Source organism: Galleria mellonella, unplaced genomic scaffold (genome assembly GCF_026898425.1).
Source record: "Galleria mellonella isolate WM207_F2 unplaced genomic scaffold, CSIRO_AGI_GalMel_v1 utg874, whole genome shotgun sequence".
Lineage (NCBI taxonomy): Eukaryota > Metazoa > Arthropoda > Insecta > Lepidoptera > Pyralidae > Galleria > Galleria mellonella.
Genome location: NW_026442167.1, coordinates 664,444 through 690,240, shown reverse-complemented (window position 1 = coordinate 690,240; position 25,797 = coordinate 664,444). Strand labels below are relative to the sequence as shown.

Genomic DNA, 25,797 nt, shown 5'->3' with positions numbered 1-25,797 from the left:
TTAACTCGTCGTTACAATTCCTAAACAAGCTGCTATTTCAGAACGAAGGTGATGAAAGGAGATGCATATGCACTTATGATCCACCTTGTATTCCTTGAATTTTATAAATCAATAATCTCTTTTAACATTCTGCTGTCCTGGTATTTGTATCTAAAATGGCGGATCCGTCAACCGTTCGTCGACAACTTTACTTTCAGGAATTAATAATGAAATTTGCTATAATTATTTTTATAAAAGAATAGTCATAAAACAAATTACATTATTTTAGATTTTGAAATTAATATTTACTTTGTTCATTAGTGGAATAAACAAATATAAAAGAACAACAATAAACAAGTTCCGTCCAGAGTCAGTCGTTTATGCAATTTCTTGGAAAATTGCTCGAGATTCTATTCAGACAAGTTTCCACGACATCTAAGTTACTAGGAGAACAGAAAATAAAAGATGTCTGCAGTAGAGAAAATTTATTATCCATTAAGTATAGAAGTCGCTGTGTCATGAACATAGACGTAGTATAACGTGCTTGCGTACGTCATGAGCGTAGTAAACGTGGCACCAAAGAGTAAAGCAATATCAGGGTGATGGTACCTGATTACAATTTTTTAATACAATCATGAATTCAATTTTGAAATTATTTGTTTCAGCCACTGCAAAAATTACATTAAAAATTATATACCTACACAATTCGTCTTATAATTTGAACAATTTCATTGTATTATTAGTGCTTGTAGGTATTTAAAAAAAATTAAAAAGATATTATGTATGTAAAAAATGTTGGCGATTATTTTATTTAACTAAGTTTTAAATTTTTTACTTATCAAGTAAGTAGGTACCTAATTCAAGTACATAGAGTGTGGAAAAATCAATAATGTTACGCATGCGTATATTGTTATGTGAACGGTATATCTCTTAATATCTTTGGTTCCCTGGTATTGCCGCCCACAATACTGAAATTTTCCTGCCCTCCTTCGGGTTTCCCGGAAATAGAAATTTTCTATTTCCGGCGTGTAGGGCAGCCGGAAGATATTTCCGTTCTCATGAAATAATTTTCATTGCTGAAATTCGGGTTCTTGGTTATGAATGAAGAAAGATGTTATATAGATAGAGCAAAGTAGAGAAAGGGTAGAGATAGAAGCAATGCGCGGTTTACTGCGCAAAGGTAACTAACTGAAGTTAGCAATGTAATAAAAATACTAAAACCAAAGATTTTGGAATTTAATGTTTTTAGACTAAAACACTTCTTTAGAGTGCATTAACCTCTTAATTCTATTATAAGTATGTAGAAAACAAAAATTTTTTAGGAAATTTATTATAAAAAACTAGGTATTGCTGGAAAAGTTTTACCCTTAAATTTAAAACTGGAGTAAATGCAGTGTTTTATTTATTTATAGATATATTTACAACAATACATTTCACATAAAAATAGTTTCTACTCAATCTCTTGTAGGAATATTATTTATATACATAATTTAATTGTTTTTAATTTGTACATAAATTATTATGTAACTTTGGCACAAATTTATTTAAGACAAATTCGTTTAACGTCTTACGTATAATTGATTCACAACTCATAACCCTCTTTCGCTTTCTTCATACTCATTTATATGTTTAAAAACTGCTTAATGGTTTTGACTTCGAAAGTAGGCATCTGTTCCTTTAATCCAGTTACGGTCACTTCATACTGGTTCGTGAGTCTCGTTTTGTGTTGCTTCAGCCGCTATTTCCTTTGTGGGTGTCTTGTCTTTTTTCTTTTTGGGCAAGGTCAGGCAAAATAAGGAATTCACTGCAAAAAAAAAAGAAGACATAAATATCTGTCATGTCTTTCTCCCATTAGGGCCTACCCTAGAAACAATGGAACGCCAAATGCTTCGATTCAAACAAGCCTCTTTCGCTTCCTCCACATTCATCAATCTTTTTACACATGCACGCCGGTTACGGGTACTTTTAATTTGGCCCTTCTTCAACACGTCGCCTTATTTGGTCGACATATGTCCGTCTAGGGCGGCCCCTACCGATATCTTCATTCATTCGTACTCGATAAATCTCTTTCGTAATTCTTCTTTCATCCATCCTTATCAATAAAAATGTAAAAGAAGGGTTTACGTGAATTATTTAAAACACTCGCGTTAATTCTTTTGTAAGTGTATACCCTTTATTTTAAAGTACGATTATAAAAAAATAGTAAATATGTTTATTCAAAGCATATATGTACTTTTAGACATGTCTGAACGAAGCTTTGCTCGTGTCCTGGGGCGGGCACTACACGATTTTAAGGTGGGCAGGATTCACCCTGCCCTTCTTCTAAATACGCTTATGGTTATTAAAAGATAATTTTAAATATATTAACGTGTCTTACATATGATAATTCCGCCAAAGAGATAGAAGCTGACCCCGCAGTTCGTTTGCAGGAACACCCCAATTAGGTTGGAGCCCATCATGGAACCGACACGGCCCATCATCATAGACAGACACAGCGCCATTGCTCTGTTGAAATTGAAAATTTTTAACACTTTAATAATATAAATCGACTTCAATTCTGACAACACCAGTTATTTTGACTTCAAAACTAAAAAACTGAACCCATTTTGGTATATTTTTTATTAGATGATGGATCCAAGATCCAAGTGTAAGATAAAAAAAGAATTTTTCATATCTATTTACAACTGATGGATTTATGAATAAAAAATATAAAAAAATTCAACCGAGTTAAGGACCTCTTTTTTTTAAATTGGCTGAAAAGATATAAATGAGCAACAAAACTGAAATAGACAGTATGCTGCAGTAACATTAAATACAATACAGGCAAAATTTTATAAAATGATGTTACAGTCGTGACATGGTACTCGTATATGTGATTTTACGCAAAAACTAGCCCATAACCTGTGATTTTACGAAATAATACAATAAAGAAATATTTCCGTATCAACGTATATTCGATACAAATTTTAGACAACTGAAAAACAATAGAAGAACTATATTCGAATTTCTTTTTCAGTATAAACAATAAAATTATAAAATTTTTTATACGGTATGTATAGTCCAAAAAGCTGATAGCCCACTTGATGGAAAGTAGTAACCGTAAATCTAAACGTACATATACCTACATAACGGAATAAAGTGGACGCTATGCCCTTCATGACAAATACATGTGCAAATATAGGGATATTTTATAAATTCACTTCTGCATTTTAATCGTGAAATAGTGTGACAAAACGGTACTCACCTAAATTTAGTAGGGAACATCTCTACAGCCACGGCCGTCATCAGTCCAATGCAAGCTCCAGACATCTGGAACACGGCAAAGAGTACCACGGCCAGTTGCTTGTTGTACGCGAACTGTGCACAGATTCCGCACACTCCGGTGGAGAACAGCAACACGACTAGGATTAATTTCTTGCCAACGAAGTCAACGAGAAAGCCGACGATCAGGTACATAGAGCTGAACACCAGCCCGATGTAGATCGAATTTTGGAAGGTGGCTGTGTTCATTGTGTCATTGCATTCGATCTGGAAGTTAAATAATAAAACATTACGGATCAGTGCCCGAATTCTGTTGTTATTCCTGAGTTCACAGATTACGTTGATGATTTTTTCATATGGTGAATTGCTTATAGTGCTATGTCTAATATGTCTCTGCTATTTTTCGTCATCAGAATGAGGACTGGTAGAGTAAAATACAATTCATCAGTGCAAGGGAAGATAAATTCTATCGATCTTCAATCCCAGGTCTTTGTAAGGATCCAAGGACGGTGTAGATACTGAGAACTTTGATCAGGTATCAAAGGTCTTACACACAAAAGAAGGATCATATTGGTATAAAATTCTGTACTTCGCACCTAGCTCCTCTAGATAAGGGACAAACTAATCTATCGATTCCCTTAGCATACGATGAGGGAGAACAAGACATCGGACGTGGATGTTTTGTTCGATCTTGTCATATTGATAATGTGTTTCTTAATAGATTCGTTTGCCACTTGTCTAGGGGAGTTGGATAAAGCGGCAATATCAAAAAGATTTAATAATAATTTATGGACTCCGTAAGCAGCGGCTTGTAGTTCGGTGTAAAACGCTACGATGTAAGCACAGCACTCACCCTGAAGAAGATTTTTTGATGAAATCGAAATAATGTCCGAAACAACAAACCTAGTAAGTTCATGTAATTTCTATTATCCAATTATATTTGTGTATGTCCCGGAATAGAATAGGCCACCCCTTCCTTTCCTGTGGTTAACATAAGAGACTAAGGGAGCTTATGGTCTAGAGATGGGCAGCAGCGTTCCTCTTAAAACATCGCCAAAAACTAAGCTGCGGTTGTTAACTCGCCTGCCAAACGTGGTTATTTTAGAAAAGGATTTTGCCTTTATGGAGGAGGCTATGTCCAGCAATGGGCAATTAACGATACAATATTCAATTATATAAATAAAAGTTAGGATTACTGAAATCCACTTTTTTTTTAAATTTCATTATCAGACTAAACCATTTATGGCAATTAAACTGACAAGCTACATTCACAAAATCCTGTAGATTTGTTCTGAATGACTTTTCAAATCTGTTATTTGTATTATAAATAATTGCTTCAACTAGTGCTGATCTGGCTTATTATTATTATAAAAATACTTACGTCTGTACTATTATTGGAGTTAACATCGGAACTCGACGAGAGGATATCGCAGATCCTCATCGGTCCTCCGTCATGGTTCACCACCGCGTTCAGGATGGTTGGAAACCAAACGTAAAAGCCATTTGTGCTAAAAATTAACAGAAATAAAAGTTATAATCATAATTTTTAAATGTTCCTTGATAGTTCATCTTTGGGCGTGTGATTTCAACTTTTTATTTTGCATAAATGTCTCCCTATAATGTGTGTATTACTATAATATTGTTACTCTAAGTTTAATTTAGTTGATTCTAAGTATTAGCGATGTCATGTGCAACTAATGCAAAATCTTGTTTTTATTTATCAAAACTTGGCTTTTTGTCTTTACTGTTTTTTTTTCTTATTATGTAATTTTCTAGCTGTTTGTTTTCTTTAATAAAAAAAAAAAAAAAAAAAAAATAATTTGCAAGGTTTACTAATCATATTGTTGAGATTGAGATTATTCCCCATTGCTATCAATATACCCCATCAGGTCGACCTCCACGCGGTTCTCCCTGGAAATCATCATGACTAATTTATCGTTGAATTTGTCACGATGGGCTAACTGACCTGCCTTTACATCCTCACCAATCATCCCTCACTGGTGCCCCGCCAGTGTATACCAATAGCACAGGCGGGGTTAACATTCCATTATCATCCTTTAAAAAAAAAATTCATATTGTTGATATGTATTTTGTTTGAAATTAATTCGTAGCACGTTTAAGACGAGATACTAGTTCTCAAATGTGCTCAAAGAATATCTAAAGGTGATATTTACGTGTGAAAACAAAAAGTATGTACTGAACTTACGTTGCAAATATTCCAAATTGCACGAAACATGTGAGACAAGTCCACGGCAGTAGCGGCGGTTTGAACAGGGGCACGGTTTGTTCACGCATCGAAGAGAATATTGCTTTGATGCCTTTGTTTTTGGGATCCTTTTCCGTCTGAGTTTCTACTATTATCGATTCGACCTGTTCGAAGATGTCAGATTGAAAAATTGGTTTAAATTTGTTTTTTTTATTTTATTTTATACAACTTAGAATGGCAAACAAGCTGACGGCCCACCTGATGGAAAGTGGTAACCGTCGCCTATAGACATGAGCAGTACCATGGACATAACAGAGTATACTGTTTCACCCATGATACCCCCCATGCGTTGTCATTTCTGAGGACTCGGGTGTTATTCCTCTGTACCCTGTAAATTCACGCCATATCCCACCCTTCAAACCGAAACACAGCCATGCAAACATAACTGCTTCACGGTTGAAACACGAATGGGACAGAGGTACCCAAGCAATCGAATTTGTACAAAGTCTCCCCCTGGTTCTACCTTTCTACCTTTTATTGAAATCTGACCACTGCCTAAGTCAATAACCAAATTATACATCTATTTCATTTTTATATAGATCAATGTGAACCTTTTTTCTGCAGTTGGTATTTTTATATACAATTTTTATATTTATTTCCCGTGGATTTACTCGTGTGAATCACTATATAAAGTAGGCCGTGTATCAAGTAAGGATATAATATATCCGTGTACCAATTTTAATTCAAATCCGAAAGAAGTTAGACCTTCAGACATATAATAGTGAGTGTGTCTTTTCTTGCTCTTATTAGGGCCTCCCATATGAATTTTTCTTAAATGTATGCCAATCCGTTTGCCAAGCGTGGCAACTACTGGCAAAACCCGCCAAGGGAGCGGCTTGTGTTCAGCAGTGGACATTTAAAGGCTGGTATGATGATAATGATATCCCATGTACAGACATAATCTAGTTACAATTTTATTATATTAGTAAAATGAACATTATAATAGAAGGTAAGATAGAAGGAAGGAGGGGGAGAGGGAGACCGAGACATAGTTACATCAGGCAGATCAAGGAATGAGTTGGTGTCGTGTCGTATTAAGAGGTGAAGAGACTCACTGAAAATCATAGTGAGTGGCAAAAGCTCCACCAACAAGAGCGCTCTTAAATAGATAGATAGAAAGTAAAATGAAGTACTTACAGGAAATGATTTCTTATGCTGTCTGCGATTCACAGAATATATATTCTTTACCACATTCAATACTTTGTCTTTTTGGCCAGTAGCACTCAGGAACTTGGGGCTCTCAGGTGTGAAGAGAAGCAGCACCGAGCTAATCATGTAGGGCACCGCACAGGCCACCACCAGCAGCCGCCACGGTCGATAGAAAATATCCAGGAATGGAATGTAGAACGAAAATTCCAGTGGTAATATGAGCCAGCAAATTGCTAGAATACAACATGTAAATTTTTTTAGTATCTTGCTTGTGGTTTTGTTAAAATTAGGTATTGCATTTCATCATTGTCATCATTTCAACCTATCGCGAGAGGTCGCCCACTCTGCGCTTGCCTGTACGGGGTTACCACTCGAGAACCTGTCTTCCTCATCAATTATCCAATCTACCTAGTCCAGCCATAAGTTCTGTTACAAATGTATTTATTTATGAATTAATGTAACATTACTAAAATTTATATACCTACATATTTATTAAAGTGTCAGCGAAAAATAAAAAAAAAATATTCGAAATGGCTACCTTTGCCTATAATAGTTATTTAAGTCTGCAGCTTAAGTTCGAGCTTCATGATATGTTACTGGAAAATTAGAAATGCTTAAAATATTCTTTCATCAGTGATTATTATATTAAGGAAGGCAACGCGCACGTGACACCCCTAGTGTTGCAGGCGTCCATAGGCTACAGTGACAATTTACCATCAGACGGGCTATATGCTTGTTTGCCACTTTTGTAGTATAAAAAAGAAATATTATATGATTGTCATCTCTTATTTACTAGTACTAGCGTATTACTTAGCGTTTCATTTACATACATACATATCTGTCACGCCTGTCTCCCATTAGGGTAGGCAGAAACAATGGAACGCCAAATGCTTCGACTCAAACAAACCTCCCTCGCCTCTTCCACATTCATCAATCTTTACAATTATATTAGTATAATTGTTTTAATGGCATCCTCTGTCACTTTATATTTAATTTGACACATATATACCAATTGTCTTTATAAAAATAATTAAATTACCAGGTAATACGACTGTTCCGATTCCGACGAAGGAAGATCCGAACGCAACCATCTTGTCTCTGTGTTGGTTACAATTAAATTCACCAATGAACGTGTAAACCACTGCTGAAGGTCCGGACATACTGGAAGATATCAAGAAATCTATGATATTTGTGTAGGACTTACGTATATAGGGCAGAAGGAGCTCCTAACTAATTGATCACAGGGGGGGAAAGGGATTGTTAGCAATGGAGTTTGACAGCCCGATTGCTAGCAATATGCCTTATTAGGTCGACCTCCACGTGGTTCCCCTTGGAAACCATCGCGAACAATTCTTGTTGAATTCGTCACGATGGGTTAACTGACCCGCTTCATCCTCACCTATCATTCTTCACTGGTGCCCCGCCGGTGTATACCGATAGCGCGGGTGGGGTTACCATTCCATTATCACCCATTAAAAAAAAAAAAACTAATTGATTAAAGATATGTACTCAAGAATGATTTTTATGGGGCTGCAAGAAATGCAATTAGCAGCGGGCGATAGCTAAATTGACGTGAATTGAAATTTGGCCTTTATAAATAAATAAATAGTAAATAAATACCATTAAACTACATTATACAACATTATATAAGGTTATTTTTTGCCAATATTCCTTCATATTTGATATAATATATACATAGAAAACGTCTTTACTATCTGGGCTACTCTCATCTTTGATTTATGATACGGTAACATTATAATAAAATAAAAAAAAAGTAAAAAATAAAAAAGTATACATTGACGCTTATCTGTGAGAGCTGTATACATCTCTAATTGATATGTTCATATGGCCTTAAGCTTGGTAGTGAGGAGTGAGATGTTTTTGTTCAAGTGAACTTAGATTTAAGCATTTTGAATAGTAGTTTTTCTCTTTTACTTACTAATAACATTGTATATTGTCTGCTTAATTGTTGTGAGCATATTGTTGGTGTGTCTTTTATAAATAAATAAATAAACAACAAGACGTCTAGAATAATCTAGATATGAACATACTGATTCAAAAAATAAATAAATAATTATTACAATATGATTCCCGTATTTTTTTTTACAACACAAGAGATTAAACGAGCATGCGGCACCCTGATGGTAAGTGACTACTGCCGCCTATGATCACCCACAACACTAAAGGCATTGCAGGTGTGCTGCCGGTCTTTTAAAAAGGAATATGCTCTTTTCTTGAAGGTTATAATGTCGTATTAGTTCTGAAATACTGCTGCGGGAAGTTGATTCCGAAGAGTCGTTGTGTGTGAAAGAAAGAAGGAAAGAACGTACGGTGTATTAAAAAAAAACACAAATATGTACTAACAATACAGAGGAAAAGAACTGGAGTATTGCGAAGCTGATAAGGTCAGGCGCGAAGCTGGTGAGCACGGAGAAGACCACGTTGGCGAGCATGGAGAAGAGCATCACTGGTCTCCGGCCGCGGGTGTCCGCCAGCCAGCCCCAGAAGTACGACATTAGTATTATAGCTGCAAAAAAACAAACTCGTTTACATAGATGCAAGTAATGCATTAAGCTTTTCATCATCATTACCAGCTAAACATAGGTCTCCCCCATAATGGAGGGTTTATGCAGTAGTCGCTACACTGGTTAAGCGGGTAGGCAACTGTTGCACATAGCTCGACCATTAACTTCGCTGTGAAAAGTGGTAACCATTGCCTATAGACATGAGCAGTACTATGGACATAACAGAGTATACTGTTTCGCCCATGATACCCCCCATGCGTTGCCATTCCTGAGGACTTAGGTGTTATTCCTCTGTACCCACCAAACCACCCTTCAAACCGAAACACAGCCATGCAAACACAACTGCTTCACGGTTAAAATATGAATGGGACAGAGGTACTCAAGCAATCGACTTTTGTACAAAGTCTCCCTCTGGTAACTGTCCACTGCTGAACATAAGTCTTCCCCTGAAGGGGAGTTTTGCTAGTAGTTACTACGCTTGGCAGGCGGATTGGCAACCTAAGGCTTTTAGTGATGTTTTAAGTAGGATGCTGCTGCCCATTCCTCGCCCTCCTTTAGTCGCCTATTACGATACTCACGGGAAAGAAAGGAATGACCCATATGCCGGGACCTATATTGCGAGCTACAAGCTTTTCATACTGTATGTTAATTTGAGTGTAAAAATCAGATTTAGTTAACCAATACGATAATTGTACAATTGTAGATAAACGAGAGCTAAAACCCTTAAAGAAAACAAGGAAGTAGAAAGGTCAAAGCATACCAACTACCTAAATATATTCTATAATATACGATTTATTTATAAAATGTCCAATTTTTTTCAGAGTTCTCTCTTTTAATGTTAATAACATTAAATTTTGACTTACCCAAAAATGGTATAGCTGCTAGCCACCCTCGCTGCTGCAGTGTAAGCTGCAGGTCGCACTGCGCTGCCGGCATCACGTACCCGAGGGCCAGGCTCTGCATGATCACACCCAGTAGGATGACGCCGCACAGTAGCATGTGTAAGATGTTGTATATGCCCAATCCTTTAACCACAGATAATGTTTCAATAATGCCCCGGTTTTGTAGTTCATCGAGAATGGTCGCCGAAGTGCATGTTGATTGTTTTTACGCTACTATGCGAAAACGGTGCACGTCTCTGATGCGTAGGGTCCGGGCCAGCTCTGACGCTATCGTAAGGGTATTTGTGGACCGTCCAGACTGCCAGTATTTGTATCCTTATAGTATGATTTATATGCTGATTAATAAAAAAAAGTAGGTTTATTTTAATTAATTTTTAAATGGATGATAATGGAATGGTAACCCCACCCGCGCTATCGGTATACACCGGCGGGGCACCAGTGAAGAATGATCGTGACGAATTCAACAAGAATTGTTCACGATGGTTTCCAGGGGGAACCACGTGGAGGTCGACCTAATAAGGTATATTGCTAGCAATGAGGCTGTCAAACTCCATTGCTAACAATCCTTTTCTCCCCAAAAAAAAGTAGGTTGGGTCATTGTTGTTTATAAACTACCAGGAAAGACTTTGTACAAAAGTCGATTGCTGGGACACCTTTGTCTCATTCGTGTTTCTATAGTGAAGCAGTTGTGTTTGCATGGCTTTGTATCGGTTTGAAGGATATGGCAGTGAATTTATAGGGGACAGTGGAATAACATCTGAGTCCTCAGGAATGGCAACGCATGGGAGGTATCATGGGCGAAGCAGTATACTCTGTTATGTCCACGGTACTGTTTGTAGTGATAAATTTAAATAAGCATTACCTAATGTGGGTATGCTGCATTGTATGTATTACCTTATAATATTGTTTTTATTATTGTATTACCTTATAATATTGTTTTTATTATTGTATTACCTTATAATATTGTTTTTATTATTGTATTACCTTATAATATTGTTTTTATTATTGTATTACCTTATAATATTGTTTTTATTATTGTATTACCTTATAATAAATAAATCAGTTCGAGAATCATCTGACGTTTTATAATACTGTTCATGTGTATAGCCGATGAAACAGTAAAACAAATAAAAAGTAAATTTGGAACAATCAAACAAATCCTATTGTATGTGTTATAATTTTTTTTTCACCGCATAATAAAATTTTTGTTTTGCCAAAGGTTGGCTGGGAGGGAATGCTATATAGTATTAAGTCCGCCTTTTGTACTTGACATTTTTTTGTAATGTGGCTAATAAAGAATAAATAAATAAATAAATCAAACAAATTCGCTTTTAAAGATACATGCTAACTTTCACCTGCGACTTCGTCCGTGTGATCGGGATTTGTTTCACTGACTGGGAAAAAAATATAAACTATATTCTTAATACCATCTCATTAAGTACGTATATACCAAAGTTAAGGCGCTAAGAGGTAACAAACAAACAAACACCGTTTCATATTTGTAATATTAATAAGGATAAAGATATTAACATTATCAGATAATATTAGGTCATTAAAGTAATTCATGAATGTAAATGTATAAACAACGCAGAATCAGTACTTATTTTTGTATAAACTGATTTATCACGAGGAGAATCTACTAGAAATATCTAATTATTCTTGTTATGGTAATTCTAAAAATAATATAATTTTTATAACTTACAATCTACGAGAATTAGTATTATGAAGTCATAAACTGAAGGACTAATATTTACATAATGGGGGGAAAGGGATTGTTAGTAATGGAGACTAAGAATCCCATTGCTAACTATATACCCAAACAGGTCGACCTACTCGTGGTTCCCCCTGGAAACTATAATGGTTAATTCCTGATGGGCTAACTGGCCTGTTTTCATTCTCATCTATCACCCTTCACTGGTGCTCCGCCAGCGTATCCGAGGCGCAGGCGAGGTTGCCATTCCATTTTCACCCATCATAAAAAAAAAATTACATAATATAAAATAAGGTCGCTTCCCGTCTGTACGCTTAGATTTTTTAAACTACGCAACGGATTTTAATGCGATTTTTATCATATATAGAGCGATTCAGAAGAAAGATTTATACACATACATATATATAGAGAAGAAAGAAGAAGAAGAAATTGGATTATGGAATAAAAAAAAATGGTCAAGATAATACACTTAATAGTATTAAAAAAATATTTTTATTTTTTCTTTTGGTTTGAGTATCATATATTTTTACTAATACTTGTGTTAGGTATGGATCTACACTTTAGATACTAAATAATATGATATAATGACGTTCATGATTGCATTTTGTTAATTAAATAATTATTGTATATTTATGTCACTCATGATGCCGCTGGGTTACAAATTATCTTGAGGTCTTGCACTCAGATTTGACTTGCAACTAGCATAAGTACAGATATTAGACGCTGATGCAATCAGTACTAAGAATTTATTTTATGATTTAATTTAATATAATGCTATGTATATTTTTAATTTATGTGGAACAGCAAAAGCCGCCTAGTGATCTTCGTAGTAACAATACACCATACGGCCCGCCTGATAGAGATTTATTATTATTATTTCAGTCGTTAATTATTCCAGCAGTACATACTGATACAAACAATACCAAATACTAAGAATTTACTTAATGATTTAATTTTTTTTTATACAATTTAGAATGGCAAACAAGCATACGGCCCACCTGATAGTAAGTGGTTACCGTAACTTATGAATATTTGCAATACCAGAGGCTAATAATAAAAGGCTAATAATGGCTGCATAAAACTTTCGATATTGAAACTGATTTAAAAAGTAATATTCTATCTCGCTGTATGTGCCTCGGCATAGAGTGGGCCACCCCTTCCTTTCCCGTAGGTGTCGTAAAAGGGGACTAAGGGAAGACGAGAGATGGGCAGCCGCGTCCCTCTTAAAATATTTCTAAAAGCCTAACTGCAATATATATATATATATATATATATATATATATATATATATATATATATATATATATATATATATATATATATATATATATATATATATATATAATATCTCAAGATGCTTATTAATTTGGAATGTTCCATTTTTGCTATTCCGTTTATTATAGATATGAAATGTGGGTTCGTTATATTTATGTAACTTAGCAAATTGGTAAACAATCTGACGGCTCACCTCATGGAAAGTGGTAACCATCACCTATAGACATGAACAGACAAAAGGATTTTCTTTATTAAATTGGCACGGGCTACGTCGCGGGCTTAGATAACATAGTTAAAATGTCTTCATAGAAATGCTTCGAGAAAAACGGGTCAACTTTTTCATAAAAGTTTGTGTGATAAATAGTTATGAGTGATTCCTTTATAACTTCTACATTTATTTTGTATTATAATTTATGCATCTTTTTAATTTGCATAAACACTCATTTTATTTATTAAATAATACGTCAAGATACATTATGTGCGTAAGAGCACTGATAAAAAAAACAAGTCAGCTAATTTGACGATTAGTTGACAAAAACTTGACCCGTTTTTGAGCTTCGATGCACTATCTATATATAATCTACGATTGCGAGACTCGAGTATTAAAAAAAAATTAACATAATACCTGCTAGTGTCATGGCTTCGTCGAGTGTAGCTGCCGGGATCTTGTCATGTTTGGGGTCTTCCTTTGCCACGGTCCCGTTGGCAACCATTTTGAAATCCTGATGGAATAAAATAATCTAATTATTACAGTATAGCAGTTATAGCTTTAATAATATTTTTTATTCTGATTCTAGATTCTAGATTTGCATCTAGTGTAATTTTAAGATTTAAATGCTTCTCTATTAAAATATTAATAACGCCTAACTGCGGTTGCCAACTCGCCTGCTATGCCTGACAACTATTGGTAAAACTTCCCTGTTAATGATGTCCGTTTGCGTTTTGATGATGAACGAATGATATGATGATGATGATGATGAATAAATACACCTAGTATTTGAAGCGGTTTAACTAGGGTAAATAAAAAATAAATAATTTCGAAGCGTTGTATTGAATATAAAATTGATGTAATGCGTTGAAGTTTTGTTTTGCAAGTAAGTTACAGTTTGAAACCTGAAAGGTCATGTAGTTTTCTCCTGCGTTATGATTGGCGTTCTCGTGATGTCGTGATGAGCGACTCTTGTGACTGGTTGATGTTGTGGGTGATTATTTATTAATAACTTAGCAGTCGTCTATTGGCTTTACCGCTGAAGACGCTTCACTCCAGCGTATGAGTGATGAATATTCACACTTCCTATAGGGGAAGGCCGAGGGAAAGAGATTGTTAGCAATAGAGTTAGACAGCTCCATTGCCAGCAATATGCCTTATTAGGTCGACCTCCACGTGGTTCCCCCTGGAAACCATCGTGAACAATTCTTGTTGAATTCGTCACAACGGGCTAACTGACCTGCTTCATCCTCACCTATCATCCTTCACTGGTGCCCCGCCTGTGTATACCGATAGCGTGGGTGGGGTCCATTCCATTATCACCCATTAAAAATGAGGAAAGGCCTATGTTCAGCAGTGGACCTTTAACGGCTGATATGAATGGATTAAAGTTTAATTGTAAATTAATTTTTATACAACTTAGAATGGCAAACAAGCTGACGGCCCACCTAATGAAAAGTGTTAACCGTCGCCTATAGACATGAGCAGTACCATGGAAATAACAGAGTATACTGTTTCGCCCATGATACCCCCCATGCGTTGCCATTCCTGAGGACTCAGGTGTTATTCCTTTGTACCCTGTAAATTCATGCCATATCCCACCCTTCAAACCGAAACACAGCCATGCAAACACAACTGCTTCACGGTTGAAACACGAACGGGACAGAGGTACCCAAGCAATCGACTTTTGTACAAACTCTCCCTCTGGTATTTAGTTTAGAAGTGTTTACAATTATTGCAACCTACCAACTTTTAATAAATTTATAGTAATAATAACGTTGCAGTAGAATATGTTTAAAATACATTGACAGTATTCGAACTAAGAGCTATGTATGTGTAGCAAGGCTACTGGCTCTCGGTTTTTACACAGTTACCGTGTATATATATATATATATATATATATATATATATATATGTATATATATATATATATATATATATATATATATATATGTATATGTATATATATTGATAAACAATATTTAAAAATACGACTGCATAAAATAGGTTTTTCATTTTCAACATTTTCACAGAGGAAAAACCTAGGTTTTTCCTGAAAATGTTTGTATGAATGCGTAATTACTTAATCAGCCAACTTTGCCTTGGAATTATACAGAATTTTTTTTATTATATGAATTATGATTATGATAAGACGATATCGCATTTTATAATCGATGGCAATAAACTATGCCACCCCACGTGTAGTTACAGTGTAGGAATCCTGATAAAATATGTAGAACACGTAGAATATTCCATGGCGTTACGTTTTACAACATATTTATTAATAATGACGTTGTAAATATCATCTAATGATATTATAGCCGTAAAGCGATAACTCCTGATCCTATATGTCTGTTATAATAAGTTTTTGCCTAAGCCTGATTTTTTTTTATGTGTGAAAATGGTATGGTAACCCCGCCTGCGCTAACGGGATACGCTGGCGGAGCACCAGTGAAGGGTGATAGATGAGAATGAAAACAGGCCAGTTATGTTAGCCCATCATGATGAATTCATCAGGAATTAATCATGATAGTTGCCAGGGAGAACCGCGAGGAGGTCCAACTTCAACCAGGTCGGTTGGGTATATTGCTAGCAATGGGCTTCTCAGTCTCTATTACTAACAATCCCTTTCCCCCCGCCTAAACCTGATTGGCAAATATGATTTTTTGCCTAATATGATTCAGCCGTGCTAAAGCTAAACAACAGGGGCGAAAGGGATTGTTAATAATGGGGTCTAATGAACCCATTGCTAGCAATATACCCTATCAGGTCGACCTCCATACGGTTCCCCCTGGAAACCATCATGGTTAAATCTAAAAGTATTCGTCACGATGGGATCCTCGTCTATTATTCCTCGCTGGTACCCCGCCAGTGTATACCAATAGCGCAGGCGGGGTTACCATTCCATTATCATCCATTAAAAAAAACTAAATAACATGTTTTTTATATACAAAAGACGAGAGGGAAAAGGTTTATGAAGTTTATCATCTTAAATCATTAACAATCAATAAAATATTTTATTTACTATATATATATCGTCATAGTCGTAGAATACCGACGGATCTGACAAAGATTACATATAAAGATCCGTCAGTATTCTACGACTATGACGATATATGTGTTGCAAAGATGGTGCATAATTAAAAACGTTAGTCCCTTTATATTCTGTTCAATATTGGCGGGAAAATTATTTTAATAATAACCTATAAAAGTAACATTAAAACGATAAGATTGGCAACCAGTTTACAATTAAGTACAGCATTATTACTGGGAATATATTTTCTCAATCAGATAACTGTTTATGTCATAATAATTTTTATACTGTAGAAATTTTTTATTATCATTTCAGCCATTATCCGTCCATTGCTGGACATAAATCTCCTCAATAGACTGCCATAAAGAACGGTCCTGAGCCACCTGCATCCATCGACTTCCTGCAATGCATTTCAAGTCGTCACTCTATATAATAATATTATAATGTGATTTATATATTAGGCTTTCGTACTAGAAAGGTAAAAAGGAACCCTAATAGTGCGGTATTGTTCGTTCGTCCATCCGTCCGTCAGCAGTTCGGCTGTCTGCCACAGTTTTATATTTAAGTAATTAAAAATGTTGTCGATTTGACATGTTCAAATCTTACATATTCATGACCCAGATATATTGCAATATAAACATTTGAAAAATTATTTTTAGTTTAGGAAGGGATATTGAAATTTTCAAAATTGAATACTATTAATATTCCAAGTAAAATATATGAAATATGTAGTGGAATTTGTAGATTTTAAAAATGATTTTTATTTATTTTTATGCACTTTTTTAATTATGATCGAAAATGTTAGAAACAATACCATTCCTTCAGCATATCCAAAATTTCTTTGAAGTATTTGGAATAATTATAATACATATATATATAAGTGTATATGAATATTACAGGAAAGATAAAGCAATGTTTCTAATTAGCGTCGTTTTTGAGAAATTAATAAATAACTCTCAATGTTCTCTACCCAAAGGCTGTCTGGAAGAGATTGCTTAGCGATAAGGGCGCCTTTTGTATCATTTCTTATTACAGTTAAATGTGTTTACTATTTTATAAATGGTGCAATAAAGTGTACATAAATAAATAAATAACTTTCAAAAACAAACTTAGTTATGCGGTCCAGTTTTTAACGAAGTTTTGAATAGTAGTATTATAATAGGTAATATCTATTAAATGTCTATTTCGTACAAGAAATGCAATGAAGATCACTTTTTATATGCTCCTATTTTAATGTATTGAACCTTTAGCATGTGAGTTCAACTCACATATAATTGGTTTTATTTTTAATCATATTTTATGTGGTCGCCGTTATACTTATTATTTGCATAAAAGTAGAGCATTGTTTTTTATATCGCTTAATTGTATGCACTTGTATGCACATGTACAACAAATATATTTTCAGTTTTTTTTTTATTATTTATAAGGGCTTTAACCTTCTCCAGATATATCAGCCCTGAACTGATTTCTCAAATAAAGCTTTATCTATTTTCCCTAGACACGGAAAGAGAGGAATTAATGGGCATCAATAATTTATAGAGATGTTCAAAATTTCTGGTTTAAGTTCAGCTAACATAGATTGAATAAGATCAACATTAAATTTATTTCAGTTAAAGTGGCGCATGAGTTCTCTTTGTTTTGTGTTTGTATGACACTAAAATTCAAATACATAGCCGCTCAATTATCAATAGGTAATAAATCTTCTATAGATAATAACTAAAACATGATTATTAGTGGCTGTGAGATGAGGTCATTTTTATCAATGTACACTGCAGTGTCATAAAGTTTGCGATTGATATAAGTATTCAAACGGATGTACAAAATTATCTATAACTTTCTTCTTATCTATATATATATATATATATATATATATATATATATATATATATATATATATATATATATATATATATATATTTATACAACATAGAATGGCAAACAAGCTGACGGCCCACCTGATGGAAAGTGGTAACCGTCGCCTATAGACATGACCAGTACCATGGACATAACAGAGTATACTGTTTCGCCCATGATACCCCCCATGCGTTGCCATTCCTGAGGACTCAGATGTTATTCCTCTGTACCCAGTAAATTCACGCCATATCCCACCCTTCAAACCGAAACACAGCCATGCAAACACAGTTGCTTCACGGTTGAAACAGGAATGGGACAGAGGTGCTCAAGCAATCGACTTTTGTACAAAGTCTCCCTCTGGTGAGTCAAAAGTCTCTCTCTATATATCCGTGTGTGGTAAAAATATATATAAATATATAGAAAATAGCTGTTTCATTAATTCAAAATTAATAAATTTTATACCAACAATTATACAATAAATATTATATACAACAAAAAGCGTAGTATAGGACGAGCCCCCAGTAGATGGAGTGACGACCTAAAATGCATTGCAGGGAGTCAGTGGATGCAGGTGGCTCAGGACCGTTCCTTGAGAGAGGCTCATGTCCAGCAGTTGACTGATAATGGCTGAAATGATGATGAAGATACTGACAATTTATAAATTATAAAAACCATTTCATTTGGCTGAAATATTAATCTTAGATTATTGGTATCGCGCACTTTTTTGTAAAGCTTTGCAGTGTAATGAATATATTTGCTATTATATTATAGATTTTATTTCTTTATTTAATTTTTTTTTTTTAAATAAAGAATTTCGTGCACTTTATATTATAGAATTTCTGCGGAATTATATAACATTTATTGTGATTAATTATTGATATATTATCAGAGATAATACACCTTCATAACAGTGAATGATTTTTCAAAATCGGGTCAGAAGTACCAGAGATTATTTCAAATATTTAAACACACAAATTTATCTCTTTATAATATTAGTATAGATGTCGCAAAACATGGCACAGAAAAACAAACGAATCAAAACGATAACCTCTTTCCTTTTTTAACCGGTTTAAAAATAATATTTTGGTATAGACCTTTGAAGTCATTCAGAGGTCCATAGACTCATTGAACCCAGGCACGTATAATATGGCAGCTCGTCAGTTTCTGTAACATTCCTTGTAGCATAAAAAAAAAAAACAGAACTCACCTAAGTAAGTACTTGGAAATATTTCTAATATGTATTTAATATTCTTGTCCTAATAATTTTACTATCACAACGCAGTTTTGTAAACGAACGATCGACCACTACTGATTAGTTTTGAAGGGTATAGTCTCGTTATATCTCCGCTGAGGCATCTCTATACTGCTTCGTTTGTTTATTAGATACCAAGATAATTGGTGGCTTGTGCGGCGTTTGTGTTCATGTTGGACCAATTAAATGACAGTTTGGATGCAATTCTCGGTCGGACTAATTTATTTTATTTTATTTATTTATTCATTAGAACAAATATGTGTACATGGCGGACTTATTTTCTCCGGAAACCATTGCGGTTAATTCTTGTTTTGCTATCATCCTCACATATCATCTCTCACTGGTGCTCTGCTGGCGTAAACTGATAGTGCAGGCGGAGTTACCATTTCATTTTCCTCTATCAAGATTTTAGAGTAAGTTTACGAAAATATGTACAAGATCTAATATATGATATACTAACATCATATAAATCAAAAATGTATATTGCATGGGTAATATAGATACCGACACGATCTATATCGACATCGATCATCTATATATTGGGTTCCTCCGGACATCGATGGCGAAAAAAATGTCATCACCCATTTCGATATCGCCCATATTGGTCGGATATCTATTTTCGAACATGTTAAAAATCTTTTTACAATATTATTTTATGGATACCAGACTTTTGACATATTCGTTATTGGGTGATATTTTATCGTTATTATAACTAAATATTGTATCAAAAATATATAGGTATATATTCTATATATTACCCACCTCTAGTTTTTGGTTCTCATATACGAGTATTAAAAGAAAAATAAATAAAGTATATTCTGGAAAATCCACTATATTGTTCATATATAGGCGATATTTACTACTGTCTGTCAGATGGGACATCAGAACCTTTTCATTTAAAATTCAAGATTATAGTCGTATGGTTTCAAACAAGAAAAGTATTGAATATCCTGATAAAATTTACACTATGTTACTAATACATAAGATATTTGAACTTAAAAAAATAGAAGAAGTGATATATATATAGATAAGAAGATATATATATATATATATATAATATTTTGGTATAGATTTTGAAGTCATTTAGAGGTCCATAGACTCATTGAGCCGAGACACGTATAACCGATATATATATATATATATATATATATATATATATATATATATATATATATATATATATATATATATATATATATATATATATATATATACTTAATATACTTATATATATTAAGATTAGATAACTTATGTAATATTATATAAGATTAAATTATGATTATTTAATTGGTTGGAATAACGTCACATTTTTAACGATGCATGCAATATTCCGTCTACATTTATGCTATAATTATCTGCTAATTATAATTCTGATCTCCGTGGTGCAGTGATTAAATGCAAAACGTTAAATTGAATATAAATTACAATGATATCGACCATGTGTTTATAATTTACCTGAGATAAATGAGTTTAGACTTTCACGCATGATTTATGGTTTTCTAGTCGTATCCTGCGACTTTACTCCTGTAAATCAGTGTATAAAGCAACTTATTTATTTATTTTTACTTATTTATTCTTTAATCACCATATTACAAAAAAAATATCTGCTACAAAAGGCGGACTTAATACTATATAGTATTCTCTCCCAGTCAACCTTTTTTTTTAATGGGTAAAAATGGAATGGTAACCCCGCCCGTGCTATCGGTAAACACCGAGAGGTGAGAATAAATGCAGGTCAGTTGGCCCACCATGATTAATTCGACAAGAATTAAACATGATGGTTTCCAGGGGGAACGGCGAGGAAGTCGACCTGGTTGGGTATATTGCTAGCAATGGGATTTTTAGTCTCCGTTACTAACAATCCCTTTCCCCCCGCAGTCAACCTTTGGCAAAACAGAAATGTAATTATGCGGTGAAAAAAATTTAAAATTGTGTTATATTGTGAAAGTTATGAGTTAAGTTAGTATTTAAACTATTTTTGTAACAAATTTCATTCAAATCCGTTCAGTAGTTATTGCTTAAAAGAGTGACAAACATACATCTAAATATTCTCACAAATATACTCATTTATAATATACTATGTCCTTAATAGCTACTAATAATTTATTATTTATCGTACAATTTTTTCACCATATATGTTACGCTTTATATATAAATAAACTGTATAGACACTTTCTTCTTTCGGGTTCTGAAGGTAGAAGGAAGAAGAAGAAATCCCTTTAATGGATAAGTCCGCCTGTGTAAATTTTTGTTATAACCTAATATATATACTATAGATGAATGTACAAAAGCATATATAAAGAAATAACACGATTTATAATCATAATAATTATTATATTATATTATTATATAATAGTATATGTATGATAATAGAGTAAAAGGCGGGAATTAATGCAGAAAAATAAAATATTATGATAATAAAATTTACCTGGGTATTCTCGACGTGGCGACCAGGTTACACCTTCCGTGGTCACGAGTTGACTGAATTATTAAATTACTTAATAAATAATTATAATCATAGCCATATTAGTCGTTCACTGTCCACTGCTGGACATAAACCTTCCCATAAGGGTGGGTTTTGCCAGTAGTTGCCACGCTTGGCAAACGGGTTGGTAACTGCAGGTTTTAGAGATGTTTTAAAAGAGCTATAATAATAATATAATTTATTTGCTGAAAAACACGGTATACATATGTTAACAATAATATGTTAGAAACAGGCGTGTTTTGCCAAAACAATGGCATGCAAAATTTTAATATTTATGGTATTTTCTTTTCTACTAAATACTACTACTACTAATACTATCAACAAAATATTATTTATGTGCTTATAAAGTAGAATTATTCTTTAGTCCAACAAGTCCTTAATTGAGTAATAACATTTGTCCAAAAGCCATTTGTACAGTGTGTTCTTAAATTTTGTCAGTGCTTTTGCCTATCCCTCACCCTCCCTTAGTCGATTCTTACAACACACACAGGAAAGGAAGGGGTGGTTTATTTTATGCCGGGACCACACGGCATCACAATGATAATATGTATTAATTATTGTTATTAAAAATTCAATATTTCACACCTCCACAATCAGCTTTATACTGAACTAGCGACCCGCCCCGGCTTCGCACGGGTGCAATGCTGATACTCAATGTATTAAATTAATGCTGTATTGCTTAAGATCACTTCGTAAATAAGCCATTTTTTCCCGTAAAATGTAAATGATAAAAAAATGGTTATGGTGGTTTATCCTTAAGAGATAGACATAAACCATCGCGGACTTTTTGTTGACCTTTTTAAGGTGTACAATACATTATTTTGATTTATCTCGTGGGGTTCATCCAGCGCTTGCGTGTGTGTTTATTTACGACAAATATGTTTATTTACGACATCACATTAGAAACATCTAAATTTATCAGTGTTTCTCTACAATATTATGTGTATATTATACATATAAACCTTCCTCGTGAATCACTCTATTTATTAAAAAAAAACGCTTCAAAATCCGTTGCGTTGATTTAAAGATTTAGGCGTACATAGGGACGTACAGACAGCGACAGCGACTTTGTTTTATACTATGTAGTGATGATGATGATGATGATGATGTGGCCATTATTTATAAATAATGGAAATATACTAATAATATTATATTTAAAAATATACGTGTTTCAACCGTGAAAGAGAGACTGTGTTTGCATGGCTGTGTTGTTTTTTAAATAGATAAAATATAACACACAAGGCTTTAAATGATCAAATTAGCTTCCGTCTCTCATAAACTATATATATGTTAGGTTTATACAAACTCTGGGTTATGTAAACTTTTTTTAATGCATGAAGATAGAATGGTGTACCTATCTATACTAATTGTAATAACTGCGGAGCAAAAATAGCGGATAAAACGTTGAGGACAAAGTCAGTTGGCCCATTCTGACTAATACGAACATCATCATTTCATTGTTCCTAAGGATTTTGCAATTTTTATTTCACGTGAGCGCACTGTATAATCATTTAATTATTTAAATTAATTTAAATTAAAAAAAAAATTAATTATTCTAGCAAACGTATATTAAAATTTTAATCGATGTTCTTCAACACCGGTGTGATTACGATATCTTAATTCAGAGGAAATGAACATTTTTATTTATTTATCTCTTCATTGTATCAAAAACATAAGAAAAACAAAAAGTTGAGCGTGAATTTACTGTCAAAAAACACCTTTAAATTCACACAAAGTCTTTGGTGTCGGTTAGATTGGAACTCATGGCGTTAGCGGTCTCTAAGTCAAAGTTCTATTCTGATAATGTTATTTATTATTTCCTATAACAGTTAGTAGGTAACTGCGGTTACAGATGCGGCAATGTGTTTGTAATATATACGACTGGAATCTAACCACCAATGAATGTAACTTCCGCACTGTAATTAATACTCATGATAAAAAAAAGAAATAAATATATTCATACAAATTAAAGTAAAATATATTTTTTTTATTATTATGATATAATACAAATACACCCACCTGATGGAAAAATCTTCACATATCTAATAATAGGACATAACAGAGTGTATGTGTCGCCCAAAACCCCCATTGTTGCCATTCCTGAGGACTCAATGTTATTCCTCTGTGCCCTAGTAATCGACCTTCACGCAAAACACAGCCATGGAAACACAACTGCTTCATGGTAGAAACACGAATGAGACAAAAGTACCAAAGCAAACGACTTTTGTACAAAATTCCCCTCTGGTAATGTAGAACTTTAAAAATGTAGAACTTCAGCCATTCAATAAATCCCCTAATCCTATTATTTAGTTCAAACTAGTTGTATGTCGCGGCTTTGACTGCATGCACCAATAAATAAAGTATCTTACAGGTATGTTAAGTTTAAGGTATATCCTACCCGTGTACCAAATTTCACTCAAATCCGTTTAATTGTTTAAATATTATTGAGTTCATCATCTCTCACTGGTGCCAATCTGCTTACCGTTAGCATGGCGGACTTACTGCATTATCACCTTTAAAAAATAGACCTGCTTTCATTTCAGCATTTTTTATTGATGTTAACGGCTGGAACGTATGTAACGATATAATTTTTCATGATGGTGTTACCACTTGCATTCTCATTCATTAAAACAAAAGAGTTACTTAAATATTGGGCTCGATTCTGAAGCGTTATTTCTCTAAACCTACTTCTTATTCTAATATTTGAATTTGATAGTTTAGCGAAATTATTGATTTATAGATCGTTAAAAACAATTTTTTTTTTAATTGTTGGTTTATCGAGTTTTTGGATAGGTAAAGAGAATAACAGCTAATAATGTATACCTATACAAAATAAATAATACATACATAAATAAAGAAATATGTATAAAATAAATAAATAAATAAAGCCTTTAATTTCTTGCATTATTACAATATTATCTTATTTCTACTAGGTATGTTAGTAAGTTAGTTAAATTAAATTAATTGTTAGTTAATTATTTTTTATGTATATATAGAAATATAATATTCTCTCTATGCAAAAACCCCAGATTGGGTAAAGGCCTCCTCCAAAGATTCACATTTATATCCAGCGCCATTTGGACCCAGTTAGGGCTGGCTGTTCTTTTGATCTCATCTTCCCATCGTGACAGTGCTCTCCCCTTACCTCTCTTCATAGTGTTACTTTTACAGTCTTACAGAATATGCATATATGTTTACAAATATATATATATATATATATATATATATATATATATATATATATATATATATATAAAATATAAAAAATGATGATTAGCTACTATTGTTGTAAAGAGTTCATCAAAGTGAGCATATCCAAATAATAATTGTAAAACTAAATAAAATTATAAGTCTGAAACGAACCTAGACTGGAAAGTCAAATAGCACGTTTACAGCGCCTTCCTTCTCGTCTTCTCTTATCTGTGAAATTATTATATTTATAGATAACATCATTTTATATAGCGTTACGAGATATAATTAAAGGTGATGGTAAATTTGTTTAAGATTATTGGGGAAGACCCAGTTTTCTGTGTTGTCTTGTTTCACGGTGATGGGTGGTCGACTTATCAGATATTGTTAGGCATATTATGACATTAATTAAGCACAGTTACTAAAAATATTTGTACAACGCAATAAATACACATATGTACATATATGTACGTAAATATACATATATGTACGTCCTTATGCAAAATAAATCACGTATTTTATTTATAACTCACAGTAAAATATGAGATAATTTGATATATTATTTTTTTACTATTTATGTGATTTTTTTTTTAAATTGACTGTTTTAGTAACATCGTAAAATTGCTAGAAATTTGATATGAATATAAGCGATTGAAGAAACTTGCAAATTGTATAAATTTCATTTCAATTTAATTTATATTATTCCG

The 25,797-nt window shown here is 33.5% G+C and overlaps 1 protein-coding gene across 3 annotated transcripts; it reads right to left on the bottom strand.

Moving 5' to 3' along the window:
• Positions 1-1,198: 1,198 nt before the first annotated feature.
• LOC113518853 (synaptic vesicle glycoprotein 2C-like) lies at positions 1,199-25,362 on the bottom strand. 3 transcript variants are annotated; one of them, XM_026903865.3, is made up of 11 exons: positions 25,265-25,362; positions 13,694-13,790; positions 10,044-10,205; positions 9,020-9,182; positions 7,695-7,816; positions 6,644-6,888; positions 5,447-5,610; positions 4,622-4,748; positions 3,224-3,507; positions 2,357-2,484; positions 1,199-1,783 (listed from the first exon to the last, which is right to left on the bottom strand). In XM_026903865.3, exons 2-11 carry the CDS (start codon positions 13,779-13,781, stop codon positions 1,677-1,679), a joined length of 1,590 nt encoding a protein of 529 aa, XP_026759666.2. In that variant the 5' UTR covers positions 13,782-13,790; positions 25,265-25,362; the 3' UTR covers positions 1,199-1,676. The 3 variants fall into 3 exon arrangements, with proteins under 3 accessions (XP_026759666.2, XP_052758157.1, XP_026759665.2); XM_052902197.1 differs by lacking the exon at positions 25,265-25,362 and adding an exon at positions 21,845-21,890; XM_026903864.3 differs by lacking the exon at positions 25,265-25,362 and adding an exon at positions 19,372-19,575.
• Positions 25,363-25,797: the final 435 nt, after the last annotated feature.

Bases quoted from the DNA above. Each gene is read 5' to 3' on its own strand.
- LOC113518853 (XM_026903865.3), bottom strand. From the start codon at position 13,781: ATGGTTGCCAACGGGACCGTGGCAAAGGAAGACCCCAAACATGACAAG. The intron at 7,817-9,019 runs GTTAGTACATAT...GATATCTTCCAG, and splicing joins CAGTTCTTTTCCTCTGTATT to TATGTCCGGACCTTCAGCAG. The intron at 5,611-6,643 runs GTAAGTACTTCA...ATCTTCGAACAG, and splicing joins AGCATAAGAAATCATTTCCT to GTCGAATCGATAATAGTAGA.